Here is a 15,796-nt window from a genome sequence, read left to right on the forward strand (position 1 = left end):
TCACTTACTCTAACATAGAGGTCAATGACATTACCTTTCCTTTATGAATCAAGTGCCCTCACACAACAAAATAGATTAGTTCAACACACAATTAAATTTAAGAACAATTAGGAACTCAAGATAGAAAGAATTCTCTCACTCTCAGAAATACATTCATAGGCCACAAAAGATGCACAATAGGCTTTCCCGTAGTGTACTACTCTACTAATCGAGCTCATTCAGTCTAATATCAAGTAGGACTTTAATTGGTTGTAATGTAGGCTACAAGTCGGGTAGGATACATTAGGATATAAGATTGACTGCACCTCCCTGAGAAATTTAACACATATACTTTAACATTCAAACCACATACCTATGTCAAACCATAACTCCACATTCACATCAATGTATATTAACTCCATAATTCTTTAAGCACAATTACATAAAGAGTCACCACTATTAAGAAATATTTTTCACAACAATACAACTATTTTTTTTTCTTTTGTTTTTTTCACTTCAGGTGGCTTTTATTTTACAAAACAGTGCACCTTTTTCCTTATTTCATTAGTTCCACTCAAAAGCCAAACCATCCACCCCACTCTTTAATTTCTACAAAGTTCATAACAATTCAAGTGCTCATGAGATAGGAAAAGGTTCAAATAGATGGTTAATTCAAACAAATGGGTAAGGCTTGCAATGTGGTTGCCAAATAAACAAGATTACAGGCTCAACGGTGTTAACTACGATACATAACAATTAGGCGAGTAAAATATATATATCTGGCTCAACAAAGAAATGCCTATATCACTTCCAAGACTGAACAAAACTACTATTTTGCTTTGCAAACACACGGGGCAAGTTATAGACATAAAATGCAATGCATCGAATACATACAAACCTCACACACACATGGCACATAACTCACTCAGGATTGGACTCATCAAAACGCTCTAGTCAAAGCAGTGAAGCAAATTTAAGATCATACGATTTAAGGTACTTATACAAGAGTCAAAAACTGAGCCTAAGCATCATAACCAAAGTACTCACTATTCTCAAGGCATAACAAAGTCAAAAGATATTTCTTCAATTCATAGCACAATGGCTCCTACTCCTAAAAAAATAAAACTAACTACACCCGATTCAAACAAAATCCTTGGAAAAGAACCGCGGCACAAAGAAAAACCAAGGGGGAAGAATTACACTACCTAACAAAAGAAAATCTTTTTGTCTTTTCTTTCAACTTAAATCCCTCAAGAAACCCGTCAAATGAGATCCATCGTCGGGAAAAGTCCAATTTTTCTAACTTTTTTTTTCATATCTACTAAAATACTACACAACTAGTAAAACAAAAATTAGAAGTTAACATTTTTCTACTACTAATTTGTTTTTAGAGAATTCTCCCACCCTACATTTAAAAGAGTGTAGTGTCCCCAATGCAAAAATAAAGCAAAACAATAACAAGGGTGGACAAGAACTCCCTGAAAGGCCAAAGGCCGAAGCAATAGAGGCTCATGGGTACTCAGACTTCCTCTAGGCATGGTCCTTGGTGTGGGCACCGCACACTTAGTTCTCACCATGTAGATCGCTTTTGCACTCTTCTAATTCCTTTTCCTCCTTTGCTTATAATCCGACAAAACAAAAACAAAAACTACAACAATAATAAGATAACAAGAAAAATAAAAGAAAGCAGTAAAGATGGGTTGCCTCCCAACAAGCGCCTGATTTAACGTCGCAGCACGACACTGCTACTCTATTCAGGCTGGGTGCTTTCTCTTCTTCTTTCTCCCATTAAGTATAGCCTTTTTACACGCTCTGAGAAGATCTCCTCTTTCATCTCTGGTTCTTTTCTCAATCATCCTTAAACACTCAGCTTGCAACACCACCTCCTCCAACTCAGTCGTCCCATCCGAATCACTACAATTCGCTTAAGGACTTTGCTCTATCCCCTTCAGTTTTACCACAGTAATCATGCACAAGCCTTCATAATGCTTAGGGAGTTTAAGTGTCTTATACAGATTAAAAGTAATTTCCTCATCGCCAACTCTCATCTTCAACTTTACTTCCCTAACATCAATAAGCGCTCCACCAGTAGCTAAGAATGGTCGCCCCAAAATACTGGGTACTTCCTCATCTGCCTCGAAATCAAGAACAATAAAATCAGCAGGAAGAATAAAATTTCCCACTCGAACTAACACATCCTCAATAATTCCTTCTGGCATAACTAGTGACCTATCTGCCAACTGTAAAGTGATTGTAGTAGGTCTAAGCACCCTTGACAAATTAATAACTTGGGTTTGTGATAATTTGTAAAATACCTTCATTTCGGAAGCTGTTTCTATTTCTACATCTTTTTCTTCCTCACTTTCTACCCTTTCTTCTATTTTTGATCCCGAAGTTACGGGGCTATTTTGCCGAGTTCCTTAAATAGTAGACACAGGTAATAAATAAGAGAATACTAAAGATCCGAGCCATAGAATTTCTCAATTCTAACACAAGGTACTTATTAGATCGAATGTACTTATTCGATCTAATAGAATGATTTTGCCGTATCCAGACTAATACCAATCCAAGCCATTTCATGAAGAAAATGTGACCAATTAACCAACCAACAAAACCACTTGTTACAAATAAGATCTTGCTGTTGCATCGAAAGAGATAAATGTTGACTAATCTGGCTAACATTGAACTTGGTAAAATGAAATGGTTGAATAATTGAAAAATGAGATTATTCAGGATTGAACAAAGAGGATGGAATCAAATTTATACTAACCCCTAAATCACACAGGGCTCTACCAACTTCTTGTTTTCCAAGAGACAGAAGAATTGTGAAACACCTAAGATCCTTCAACTTAGGAGGAAGTTTACTCTGAACTCTAGCACTACACTCTTCAGTAAGTGCAATTATTTCAAACTCTATATGTCTTCGCTTGTTTGCCACAATATCTCTGAGATACCTTGCATACTTAGGCACTTCCTACAAAATTCCACCAAAGGAAAATTCACACGTACTTGGATCAAAATATCTAAGAATTTCTTGTACATAGCATCATCTTTTTCCTTTTGCAGTCTTTGTGGAAACAGAGGTGGTGGCCTTGTCATAATTTCTGGATCTGATCCTTTGTTTTCTTTCTTATTCTCCTCAACTGGCTTAGGAACTAATTCTCCTTCAGGACTAGTTGTATACTTCTTTTTCTGTGGAACTTCTTCTAATTCTCTTCCATTTCTCAAGGTAACCGCATTGGCTTGAGCCTTAGGATTAGGCTCCGTATCACTCTGGAGAGCTCCAACAGGTCTAGTATTCTGATTGTTAGCCATTTTCCTAAATTTCCTCTCTAGATTTCTGAACTATGTGCACAATTGTTGATTCTCAGCCCTGACTTGTTGATTCTCAGCCATAACTTTCTGATTGTCTATCAAGAGCTTTTTCATCATGTCAGTCAAACTCTCCTCTGCTTGCTGTGGAGGTTGAGGTGGATGATTGTAATTCGCTTCAGGCCTGATATTATGATTTCCACCCCAAGAGAAGTTATGATGATTCATCCAATTCAGATTGTATGTATTACCATATTGAGCATTTTGATTCATCAGCCCTCTAGCTTATTGCCCCATGTAGTAGATGGATTCAGGATTCACGGGGCATATGTCACTTGTGTAACCTTCACCACATAACTCGTAGCAAGTAGACATCTGTTGCACGTGTTGCATCTATTGTGTGTGGTGCATTGTCATTTTATTCATCTGATTCGCTAATCTCGCTATATCTGCCCGCATTGTTGAGAAATCATCAAGCTCTATCACACCTGTTGCCTTTTGTTTAAGTGCTCTTCGTGGTTCCCCATATCCTTGACAATTATTATCATTAGTAGTGAAATTGTTTAGAAGGATCTGGATCTCACTATACAGTCTTACCATGCAACTACCCCAACATGCTGAGTCAAGATTCATCTTTGATGCCTCGTCCAACCAATCAACGAAAGTATGACCCAATACCTCATCAGTCTGACTATGGTGTGGGCAGTCTCTGAGTAGCCTCTTGTATCTTTTTCAAGCTTGTCGAAGAGTCTCACCATCTCGTTATTGAAACCCAAGAATCTGGCTCCTCAGTGACTTTGTCTTCTTTGTGGGAAACAACTTGATTAAGAATTTCCTTGCAAGATCATCCCAATCGTGGATTGAGTTCGCGAGCTTCTTTTGTAACTATTCATTAGCTTCCCCCCATTAGTGAAAAGCGAAACAGTGTCAGTCTGACATAGTCCTTGGAAACGTTCGGATAATTGTAAGTGTCTGTAATTTCCTGGAATTTCTGAATGTGCCTCTGTAGGTTTTCATGAGATAAGCCAACATATTGCCCTGTGGATTGAATCAGTTGTACCATGTACTTTTTATGTTCAAAGTGACCCATGATATCAGGCTTCACAATCGCCCGATTCATAAGAGCCAGACTGGGCCTTGCAGCTTTTATCACCGGACGCTCTTCATTACCTGCCTATGAAGTATTGGCTGTGGTTGAACTACGATGTCCAACTCTCTTGCAATTCTAGTTCTAGCTTCAACTTGCCTCCTCACTCTATGAAGTGTTTGTTCGATTTCAGGGTCAAGAGGAAGGAGATTTCTTGCGCTTCTACTCCTACGCATTCAAGAGAAAAGCATGTGTTAACACAAATAAAGCAAACTAAAATTTGTTGGTTCATGAATAAAATCTTAACTTAACTAAACAATCAATAATTAAGTCCCCGGTAACAGCACCAAAAACCTGTTGGTTCCCCAAATACACGCAAGTATACGTGGTCGTCAGGTAACAAAGTGACTTGAAAGTCAGATGTGGAACCCACAGAGATTAAGATTGATCGTTAACTAAGCAAACTAAAATCAATTAATTATCCAAGCTATTTAAGTGTGACATTTTTCTATTAATCTACTATTGCGGAAATTAAACAAGTAACAACTTATTTATCAAGAATGCAAATGCGTTTGATGAGATTTTACTTCAGAGGAGATGAAAATTCTAGGGTTGTGGTTGGTTTATCAATCCTATCAAGTTCAATAATTACACTCGTTAATCTAGATTATCTATGGTTGCTAAGTAACCAGATCGTTTATATGAATAACATATTCCCACAATACTACTCGCCTGCCCACAGTATATCAATCCTATATTTCTATGGTATTGAGTCTATCATGAATGAATATAATACGGTATTTAATTAAGCAAGACTGTTAGGTATATTCCTATCCTAACCGCGAAATCGTTCCCCGAGCCATGGGGTCAGAAACAAGCTTTCTCTAATTCTACTCTAATCTAAACACGGCTTTCCCAAGCATAGCATAGATAGTAGGGTGAATTGGTAGCTACAACAATTGACAAATTAAAACTAGATTTAAATAAACAACTACAAGATTACAACAAGCCACTCATGTTCGTAGTAACAATTTTCCAAGTATTTTGCATAAAAAAATTATAAAGAAAAGATAAAGGGATGATGAACTCTATGATTTTCTCCTCCAAGAATGGTTCCACATTATGTTCTTGCCTCCGGTCGCAAAACTCCTCTCAAAATGGTGTTTAATGACTATTTATAAGTGTAGGGAAGAGACCTAGACGAAATAACCAAGTCCAAAACCAAAAAGGAGACGAAATAGGCTTTTAAAATCCGGAACACACTCGCTACACACCGTGCCTCGCAACCTCTGTAGCGCGCTCCACCTCGCCTCAGACCGTACCTCGCGACCTCTAACGCGATCTAAATCTCTCGCGTCGCATGCTATGACGCGATCAGGATTGCTTGCTACGCTTGATGCTGCTTCAATTAACTTATGTTGCCAACTTTTCCTTTCGTTCTCATTTCCTTGTTCATTCTCGTTCCTTACTTTTCAACTCTTCTTTTGCCTTTTTTTTTTCTTTTGTCCTCTTTTGAGGCTTTGCCTAACTTTGCTTTCCTTTCTTTGCTTTTCAACTATTAGTCATCACTCCATCATCAAATAATCACAACAAATAATCACGAGCCATTCTTGTAATGCATAAAATACACATAAAATCTCTACTTTGCTCTCAATTTCTTCTTCAACGTACCTACACATTAAATAAGCTCAATTAAGCACAAATATAGTATAGTTTAGTATTAAAGCACCAAAATGTAAGGTAAGTAATGCACTAAAAATATGGAATTATAGCCAAACATCACTTCTCCTTTGTAGGAATGGTTCATAAGGTTATATTTTATTGGCCCTACGTGTTAAACTTGCTTGGTAGCACTCTTATTTGATCATCTTACTATTATTTGTCATTTTTTACTTATTGCTAGTTTGATGCACGGACCGTTGTATGAGGTTCCACGTGGATTTTGGTGTGACTTGTTAGTTGAGCAGCTTGTACTGGATATGACAAGGTGTTTGGACCTGGAATTAGCGCGATTGGATTTGGATACGGTATATTTGTAAGAAGAATTGTAATAACCCACCAGTCATTTTGAGCTTTTGCACTTCGCTCGGTAGTTTGAGGGCACAAGTAACTCCGTATGATGTATGCCTTGTGTGCGTCGCCGATTCCGGTTTTCGGGTGATTCGGAATTAGTTTGGAAGAATGAATTTCATGTTTGAAGCTTTAAGTTGGAAGAGTTGACCAAGTTTGACTTTTGTTTATTTGACCTCAGATTAGAGTTTTGATGGTTCCGTTAGGTCTAGAAGGTGATTTTGTACTTGGGCATATGTCCGGATTTGTATTTGGATATATCTAGAAGGTTTAGAGACTATTTAGCGAAAGTTAGAAATTTAAAGGTTTGGAATGTTCATAAGTTTGACTGGGAATTGACCTTGATGATATCGGGTTCGGATTGTGGTTCCAGGAATTATAATAACTTTGTTTAGTCATTTGGGACTTGAGTGCAAAATTTGTCGTTATTCCGGATTGATTTGATATGGTTCTGCACGAGTTTTGGAAGTTGAAAGTTCAAAGGTTCATTAAGTTTGATTTTCGGTGCGATTTGTCATTTTGATGGTGTTACGTTTGATTTGGGGACTCGAGTAAGTCCGCGTTATATTATAGGACTTCTTGGTATATTCAAATGGGGTCCTGAGGGGCTCGTATGACTTTCGGACGAGGTTCAAATCGTTTTGGATCATTTTGTCTATGATGGTTTGGCAGGGATTCTGGTGTGACCACTCCTGCGGAGCTGTGGGCGCAGGTGCGTAGCCACAAAAGCGGCAAAAGAGTTACTGAAGTGGAAGGTGTGGCCTGAGAGCAGAGTCCGCAGGTGTGGAAGTTTGGACGCTGAAGCGCATCTGCATATGCGGGCATTATGATCGCAGAAGCGAAAATGGACGGTGGGCGAGAAGGTCGTTGATGCTGAGTACAGATGCATCTGTAGGGACGCAAATATAACAACTTTAGCGCAGAAGCGTGTATAGGTGTAGCAGAAGCTACAACTGCTGGGTTGAGGCTTTTTCGTAGGTGCGAGTCCTTTACAGTAGAAGGGAGGCTGCAGGTGCGACTTTTTGTTTGCATTTGCGAAATGACTAGGCAGAAGCACATAATATCGAGGGTTTGTTCATTTGGGCATATTTTGAGTTGGGGAGCTCAGATTTGGGCGATTTTCCCCACATGGATTGGGGTAAGTGTTCTATACTCGGTTTTGAATATATTTCATGAATCTATCTTCCTTTTTGGTATTTGATTAATGATATCAAAAGAGAAATTGAGGGTTTTTGTCTAAAATTTCATAAAGTGAATTTTTGAGTTTTGAACATTCGGAGTCGTATTTAAGTGAAACTAGTATGGTTGGACTCGTAATTGAATGGGTTGTCAGATTTTTTGAGTTTTGTCGGGTTACGAAGTACGAGCCCGTGTTTGACTTTTTGGTTGACTTTTAGTAAATGAGTAAAGATTCGACCTTTATCACTTAGGATTGTTTCCTTAGGCATTATTTCATGTTTTTGAGTTTCTTTTGGCTAGTTTCGAGCCGTTTAGAGGTTGACACGCGCGTGATGGCATTTCTAGAGTATTGTTTGGCTTGCTCAGTAATGTTTTGGCTTGTTTAAGGTAAGTATCTTATCTAAAATTGGTTGAGGCACTAGTTGCATGAATTATTTGTGATAGCTATGTGCAAGGGGTGCGCACATGTGTGGGGTTTGATTTTTAAGCATTAAGCTATGATGTTTATCATATTTGTAACATTGTGCGAACTATTTGAGCCATGTTTGAGGCTACATAGATGTTTAATCCCTGAATGAACTTGATAAATGCTATTCTATGACAAAATTGCCAGTTTGAGCTATGATGGCACATATTGCATGTGCCTACACTTTAGCATGTCATTTAGACCAGTCCATGAGCAATAAATTTGTTATTCGTGTAAGGCCACGTAAACTTTTACCTAGAACCCAAAGTTTCGTGGTGCCAAGGCAGGCTAAGGTGTTATAGGGTTGTAGAAAATATGTTGCAGAGCATGGCATTTCTGCGGTCCACTATGCAACTGCAGAACCACTTCGCGGACAGCAGATCGGCCGTAGAATGCAACAGGACCAAAGCCTATTTTTGAAGGTCATTTTATGCTCCATTATGCGACCGCATAATTATTTTGCGGGCCACACATCCATCGCAGATCCAGCACGAGGAATTTCAGAGGGAGATTTCGCAGTGCGTTATGCGACCGCATTACTGTTCGGCGAGCTGTAGAACGTCAACAAACTTGACGAGGCCAACCTAGTTTTTGGGACCATTTCAGAGGTCCATTTTGCGGGCCGAATACCTTATCTACGGTTCACTCTACGGCCATAGATTTGGGTTCGGAGGGCCCATATTTTTTTCTTTTATAACCCGATCCCATTTTGATTAAAAGTCATTTGGGCTCATTTAGAAGGCAAAAATCTAATCTTTTAGTGAGAGGGGAAGGGAGCTAGAGAGAGAAGGAAGGTCAGTAACATCTCAACACTTCAATTCATTGCTCAAGCCTTAGAAAATTGACAAGGAAAGATTGCAAAATTGTCTCCTAAAGAGGTAAGGTTCTAGCCCTAGCCTTAAATTTCGAATTTGGGCAGAAGTTGGGTAATGGGCAGTGTGATTCTTGGGTATGGGAGTTGTTCTTTGTGCATGCATATACCGATATAGATGGTGGGGAGGTCATGGAACTTGTATGGGTAAACTCTTGGTGTTGAATTGGTTGTGGGGAGAAGGGAATTCACCAAAAAAGAACCTAAAGATCATATTACACACTTAGTGCTTGATAAAATTCCCAAATGGGCAAAACCCATATAACTCTACCTAATTATGATTTAATTTTGTCATGTATCTAATTAGATTGAAGTCTCTAGGTGTTTAGTAAGATTGTAGTAAACTAAGAAAAGCTGAAACGAGGTATATAGGCTAAACTTCTCTTGTAGAGTCAAATTCCATGATGTTCACGTAGGATTCAAGTTTGATCGGCCCAAGTTCCTAATTCCCATATTATGAGCCATTCCTAATATATTCAGTTATTCCTAATAAGCATTGTGTCGATATATATGTGCTCGGAATGTGTTTCATTTGCTCCTCTCATATTATGTTTTCCTTCGGAAATGTATTCAAGTATGGTTTATGTATCGAAATGCTATAACTTCAATTCATTATTTGAATGCAAGATTTATTATGCCTTATTCTTGGAAGAAAAACTCAATGTGTTTAATACTTCTATTGCTCATATTCATGTTTATAGTCTTGATTACAAATGCCCTTATTGTTGATAATCTATGACGATGACTGAAAATTACACCTGTGGCCCATGGAGCCAATGCAATGAAAGGAAGGGTGAAATATTATTGAATGAACTATAACTTGTTTACATAATAAATATTTTAGGAGTATCATTTAGTCACCGAGGAGGGGTAGGTTGAAATGACCTAACCCTGAAACTACACGTGCCAGTGTAGGAGTGATTGAGGGGTAAATTCCCGTGAATGATGTGTTGAGATTATTCCCCTAATTGGGATGAGATTGATGTGTTGAGATTATTTCCCTTAATTAGGATGAGATGATTGCTAGCAGAATGTGATGTCAATCCACACGGCATTGTGGTGAGATGGCGGACGCCATGTCGCGCGCATGGTGGTGTTGTATTCAATGTATTTGGGTGAGATCAGGCTAAGACCGGACTCCGTGCTAAAAGCACAATGATATATCGGTACTAAAGATCTCCCAACTTAAATATATTGATATTCACTTGAAAATTTATCTTTCTCTTAAACTGATACTTTAATATTGGTTGAGGCTCTCTTTGATGCTATGTTTTTTCCTCCTTGTACTGTTACTCGATTCATTGAGAGGGTATTTGGTCTTACATGCTAGTATTATTCCATATGTACTAACGACCCCTTTTCCGGGGGCACTGCATCTAAATAGATGCAGGTGGTTCCATAAGAGGCGGCGTCGATCAGTGATAGTGGCACATCTTCTTCTCAGATGACTTGGAGAGCCCTACTTCATACCGGGGTCTTGTATATTTTGTTCTCTATGTATAATATTTTGAGGTATAGCCGGGGCCTTGTTTCCGGCACCATCATGTTACTCTTTTGTATGCATTAGAGGCTCTGTAGATATAGTGTGGGTTGTATCGTGATTTTGGAAGGTTAAACTAGAAATGTTGTATATGTATCACATGTTCCACTTCTAAACAATGAATGTGTAATATATTTTTGGAAATTGTAAATTAAATAACTAATGGTAATGAAATTGGTGTTGTTCATGTGACCTTCTCATTGTCTAATCAATGATATACATCTTCATTTTATTCATGGGTATGGTCAGGTAGAAGGCATCAAGTAGGCTTGCTCGACTAGGATATCTCGGTTGAGCGACGATCGCGATCCCCAAAGTCGATGTGTGACAAGCTTGGGATCAGAGCCTAAGGTTTTAATGTTTTCTAGGATGTCTCGGATCCATGTCTAGTAGAGTCGTTATTATCGGTGTGTTGTCGACCACATCTATAATTAGGAGGCTACTTGGGCATTTAGGAATGTTACCCTTCTTTGATTTTCTAGACCGTGCGATAGAGCTGATTGTAAGACAGTTCCTCTCTTAACTAGTGCATCTTTCTAATTTTCAGCATATGGCACATAAGAAGAAGGCAAGAATTGGCCAAAGAGCCAATGCCACCCCTGGAGTGGCAGTTGATCTTATACCTGATGATGCGTGTAAGCACTTGAGGGGTGAGGATAATCCCCCAGCCGTAGCACTGCCTGATTCTTCTGCTCCTGCTCAGACTGCACCAGTCCCTACTCCTACTGAGGGTGAATCAATACCACTTCCAAGAGATACACCAGTTCCACCATCATTCCAGCTTCTTATCCCAGTGTTTCTGATGGGACCTTAGGGGAGCCATACAGATGTTGGCTCAGATAGTGGCCTCTCAGGCCCAGAGATCGAATGTTGCACCTACTTCTTCCAGCCAACCAAAGGATTCTGCTAGCTCCATGGTGAACAGGTTTCTACAGTTGGATCCTCTAGTTATTGCGGGCACTGATCTCGAGTAGGATCCCCGAGACTTTATTAATAAGATGTACAAGACTCATCAAGTTACGCATGCCATTGAGAGGGAAGAAGTGGAGTAGGCCTCTTATTTCCTGAAGGGGGTGGCCTATGCTTGGTTTGAATTATAGGAAGAGTCCCTTAAGGAGGGGAGCCCACCGGCAAAGTGGAGCGAGTTTGCCAATGCCTTAACTGATCATTTCTTGCTTGTCGAGACTAGGAAAGCTCACGACTTTATGTTTTAAATCTTGAAACAAGGTAGCATGAGTGTGTGGGATTACCATATGAAGTTCGCATGCCTGTCCAAGTACGCCATTTACATATTGCCGACTACAAAGGCGAGAGTGCGCCGGTTTGTAGGGCCTCAGACCCTTGGTTATAAATGAGGCCGCTATAACTGCCTTGAACTCTGATATGAACTATGGGAAGATGGTGGCCTTTGCTCAAGTCATAGAGACCTGCAAATTGAATAATAGGATGGAACGAGATGGTAGTAATAAGGCCCGATCCGCGGGCAACTTCGATGGTTCTTCCAGTGGTGGTAGTGGTGGAATATTAGTGTTTAGGGGAGATTCATACGGGCCATCCCAGTCCTATGCTCAGTCTTCAGTCACTGCACCACCATCAGGGCCTGATCAGCAGTAGTGGAGCCGTTTCAGACCCCAGGGTCGGCCTAGAATGAGATTCCAGTAGCAGCAGAGTCCCCCATGCCCTAGGAGTGGGAAGATCCATTTAGGGGCTTGCTTCGTGGACCTACCCATATACTATGGGTGCGATATTAGAAGTCACATTCAGAGGGATTGCCGCTCGTCCTGCCAGAGTATAGGAAGGGGCACGGCACAGCCAGCCAGTTCTGCAGCTACTACATCCACAATACCTCCTGAAGCTCGAGGCATTCCGGCACCCGTAGGGCATGGTGCGGCTAGGGGTGGTGCACAAAGTTTGGGAGGACCCACATGTTTCTATGATATGAGGGGTCGCCAGAGTTCAGATGCTTCTCCAGATGTTTTCACGGGTATATTGACTGTCCAATATCATGATGTATATGCTCTTATTGACCCCGGTTCCACTTTGTCATATGTCACTACTTATATTGCTCTAGAATTCGGTATAGAACCGGAATATCTTCATGAGCCATTCTCCTTATCTACTCCAGTTGGTGAGTCTATTGTGGCTGTGAGGTTTTATAGGGGTAGTGTTGTTATGGTGCATGGTCGAGACACCATGGCCGATCTCATTGAATTGGGGATGGTTGATTTTGATGTGATAATAGGGGTGGACTAGCTTTATTCATGTTTTTTCAAGCTTGATTGTCGAACCAGATTCGTTAGGTTTGAATTTCTAAATGACCCAGTCATTGAGTGCAAAAGGGATGATGTAGTACCTAAGGGTAGGTTTATTTCTTACCTTAAGACAACAAAGATGATCAACAAGGGATGTATTTACCATTTGGTTCGGGTTACGGACACCGATGTTGTGGCACCTACACTTGAGGCCGTGCTAGTTGTGAATGAATTTCTAGAGGTCTTTCCTGATGAGCTCCCTGGGATCCCACCAGATAGGGAGATTGATTTTGGGATCAATGTGATTCCAGGCACGTAACCTATATCGCTTCCACCCAACAGAATGGCACCGATAGAATTGAAGGAACTAATGAAACAATTGAAGGATTTGCTATATAGAAGGGTTTTATCCGGCCGAGTGTGTCACATTGGGGCACACCAATTCACTTTGTAATGAAGAAAGATGGGTCACTGAGAATGTGTATTTACTATCGCAGCTCAACAAAGTCACAATCAAGAATACGTACCACTACTACTGATAGTTGACTTGTTCAATCAATTGCAGGGTGCTAAGTATTTCTCCAAGATTGACATAAGATCGGGGTATCACCAACTAAATATCAGGGAGCAGGATATTCTGAAAATAGCTTTCAGGACCCGATATGGGCACTTCGAATTTCTGGTAATGTCTTTTCGGCTAACAAATACCCTGGCAACTTTCATGGATCTTATGAATTGAGTCTTCAAGCCTTTTCTCAACTCCTTTGTGATACTTTTCATTGATGACATTCATATATATTCACGAAGTCGAGAGGACCATGCCGACTGTCTCAGGGCAGTTCTGTAGACTCTATATCAGTACAAGTTGTATGCAAAGTTTTCGAAGTGTGAATATTTACTTGGATCTGTCACATTCTTAGGACATGTCGTCTATAGTAAAGGATTCAAGATTGATCCTCATAAGGTCGCAGCTATGAAGATATGGCCTACACCTACAACTTCAACAGAGATTCGCAGTTTTTTGGGTTTAGCTGGGTATTAGAGGAGGTTTGTGGAGGGGTTCTCTACTCTTTCCTCTCCATTAACTAAATTGACGCAGAAGGTGGCTAAATTCTAATGGTCAGATGCTTGGAAAAAGAGCTTCCAAGAGTTGAAGAAAAGGTTGACTACGGCTCCGGTGTTGATCTTACCGGAGGGTACAGATGGATTTGTGGTATATTGTGATGCTTCAAGAATCGAATTAAGGTGTGTACTGATGCAACATGGCGAGGTAATTGTTTATGCTTCAAGGCAATACAAGAATCATGAGAAGAACTATCCAACACATGACTTAGACCTTGCGACGGTGGTGTTTACACTTAAGATTTGGCATCATTAATTGTATGCGGTCCATGTGGATATATTCACGGACTATAAGAGATTTCCATATATTTTCAAGCAGAAGGAATTGAATTTGAGGTAGTGAAGATAGCTTGAGTTACTCAAGGACTATTACATCGATATTCTATATCATCTGGGGAAGGTTAATGCCGAAGCAGATGCTCTTAGCCGGAAATCCATGGGTAGTTTGGCTTAATTGGATGCACATCAAAGGCCGTTGGGCAAGGAAGTACACCGGTTATCTAGTTTGGGAGTTCGTCTTGCGGATTCTAGTGAAGGAGAGGTAGTTGTGTAAAATAGGAGGGTTGAATCATCACTTGTTGTGGAAGTCAAAGAGAAGCAATACGACAATTCGTTGTTGGTGTAGTAGAAGGAGGGGATTCATAAACACAAGACCACGAATTTTTCTCTTGGCATGGATGATGGTACACTAAGGTACCAAGAGCGATTATGTGTTTCAGATGTAGATGGTATCCGAGAAATAATCATGACCGAGGCTTGTAATTCCAAGTATTCCGTACAATAAGGCTCTACAAAGATGTATGATGATCTAAAGGAAGTCTACTAGTGGAATGATATGAAGAGGAATGTAGCGGATTTTGTGGCAAGATTTCAAAACTGTCAACAAGTGAAGGTCGAACACCAAAGGGCTGGTGGGTTGGTACAAAATGTAGGAATTTGAATGTGGAAGTGTGAGATGAGCAATATGGACTTTGTGGCGGGAATACCTACTCACAAAATCGGCACATTTCTTACCTGTTAAGGCTACCAACACAACATAACTCTATGACTCGTTGTATATCAAGGAAATAGTCAGGTTGCATGGACTCTAATTTCTATAAGATCGATGGACACAATTCACAGCTAATTTTTGGAAGACATTTCAGCAAGGTTTGGGCACTCAGGTGAATCGTAATACAGCCTTCCATCCACAGACCGACGGGCAGGCAGAGCGGACTATTAAGACGCTTGAGGATATGTTCCGCGCTTGTGTTCATGACTTCAAGGTTAGATGGGATGATCATTTGTCACTCATAAATTTCCCTACAACAATAGTTATCATGCTAGCATTAAGATGGCACTGTTCGAGGCTGTATATGGTAGGAGATATAGATCTCTCATTGGGTTGTTCGAGGTTGGGGAAGCATAATTGATAGGCCCAGACCTCGTACACCAGGATATGGAAAAGGTTAAGATTATTAAGGAAAGGTTAAAAACTGCTCAGGAGTCGTCAGAACTCCTATTCGGATGTGCGTCACAGGTATTTGTAGTTCAAAGAGGATGATTGGGTATTCTTTGAGGTTTCCCCCATGAAGGGTATAATGCGGTTTGGAAAGAAATGGAAATTGAGCCCCAGGTATATCGGGCCATACATAATCATTCATATGGTTGGTCAGGTGGCTTACAGGCTTGAACTACCTCCAGAGATGTCTTTAATGCACCCGTTGTTTCATGTATCCATGTTGAAGAAGGTGGTTGGAGACCCATCACTTAGTATTTCGGTAGAGACTATTGAGGTTAATGAAGAATTTACTTAGGAGGAGATTCTGATTGCCATTCTTGATAGGCACGTTCGAAAACCGGGGAATAAAGAGATTGTCTCCGTGAAAGTGCTATGGCAAAGCCAACATGTTGAAGAAACCGCCTGGGAGGCCGAGGA

General features: G+C 40.2%; 1 protein-coding gene across 1 annotated transcript; it reads right to left on the minus strand.

Annotated features, from left to right (window-relative positions):
• Positions 1-1,904: 1,904 nt before the first annotated feature.
• Positions 1,905-3,294, minus strand: LOC104120757 (uncharacterized). The gene is made up of 4 exons (XM_070194518.1): positions 2,989-3,294; positions 2,750-2,953; positions 2,542-2,617; positions 1,905-2,398 (listed from the first exon to the last, which is right to left on the minus strand). Exons 1-4 carry the CDS (start codon positions 3,292-3,294, stop codon positions 1,905-1,907), a joined length of 1,080 nt encoding a protein of 359 aa, XP_070050619.1.
• Positions 3,295-15,796: the final 12,502 nt, after the last annotated feature.

This window comes from Nicotiana tomentosiformis, chromosome 2 (genome assembly GCF_000390325.3).
Source record: "Nicotiana tomentosiformis chromosome 2, ASM39032v3, whole genome shotgun sequence".
In the NCBI taxonomy this organism is placed as follows: Eukaryota; Viridiplantae; Streptophyta; class Magnoliopsida; order Solanales; family Solanaceae; genus Nicotiana; species Nicotiana tomentosiformis.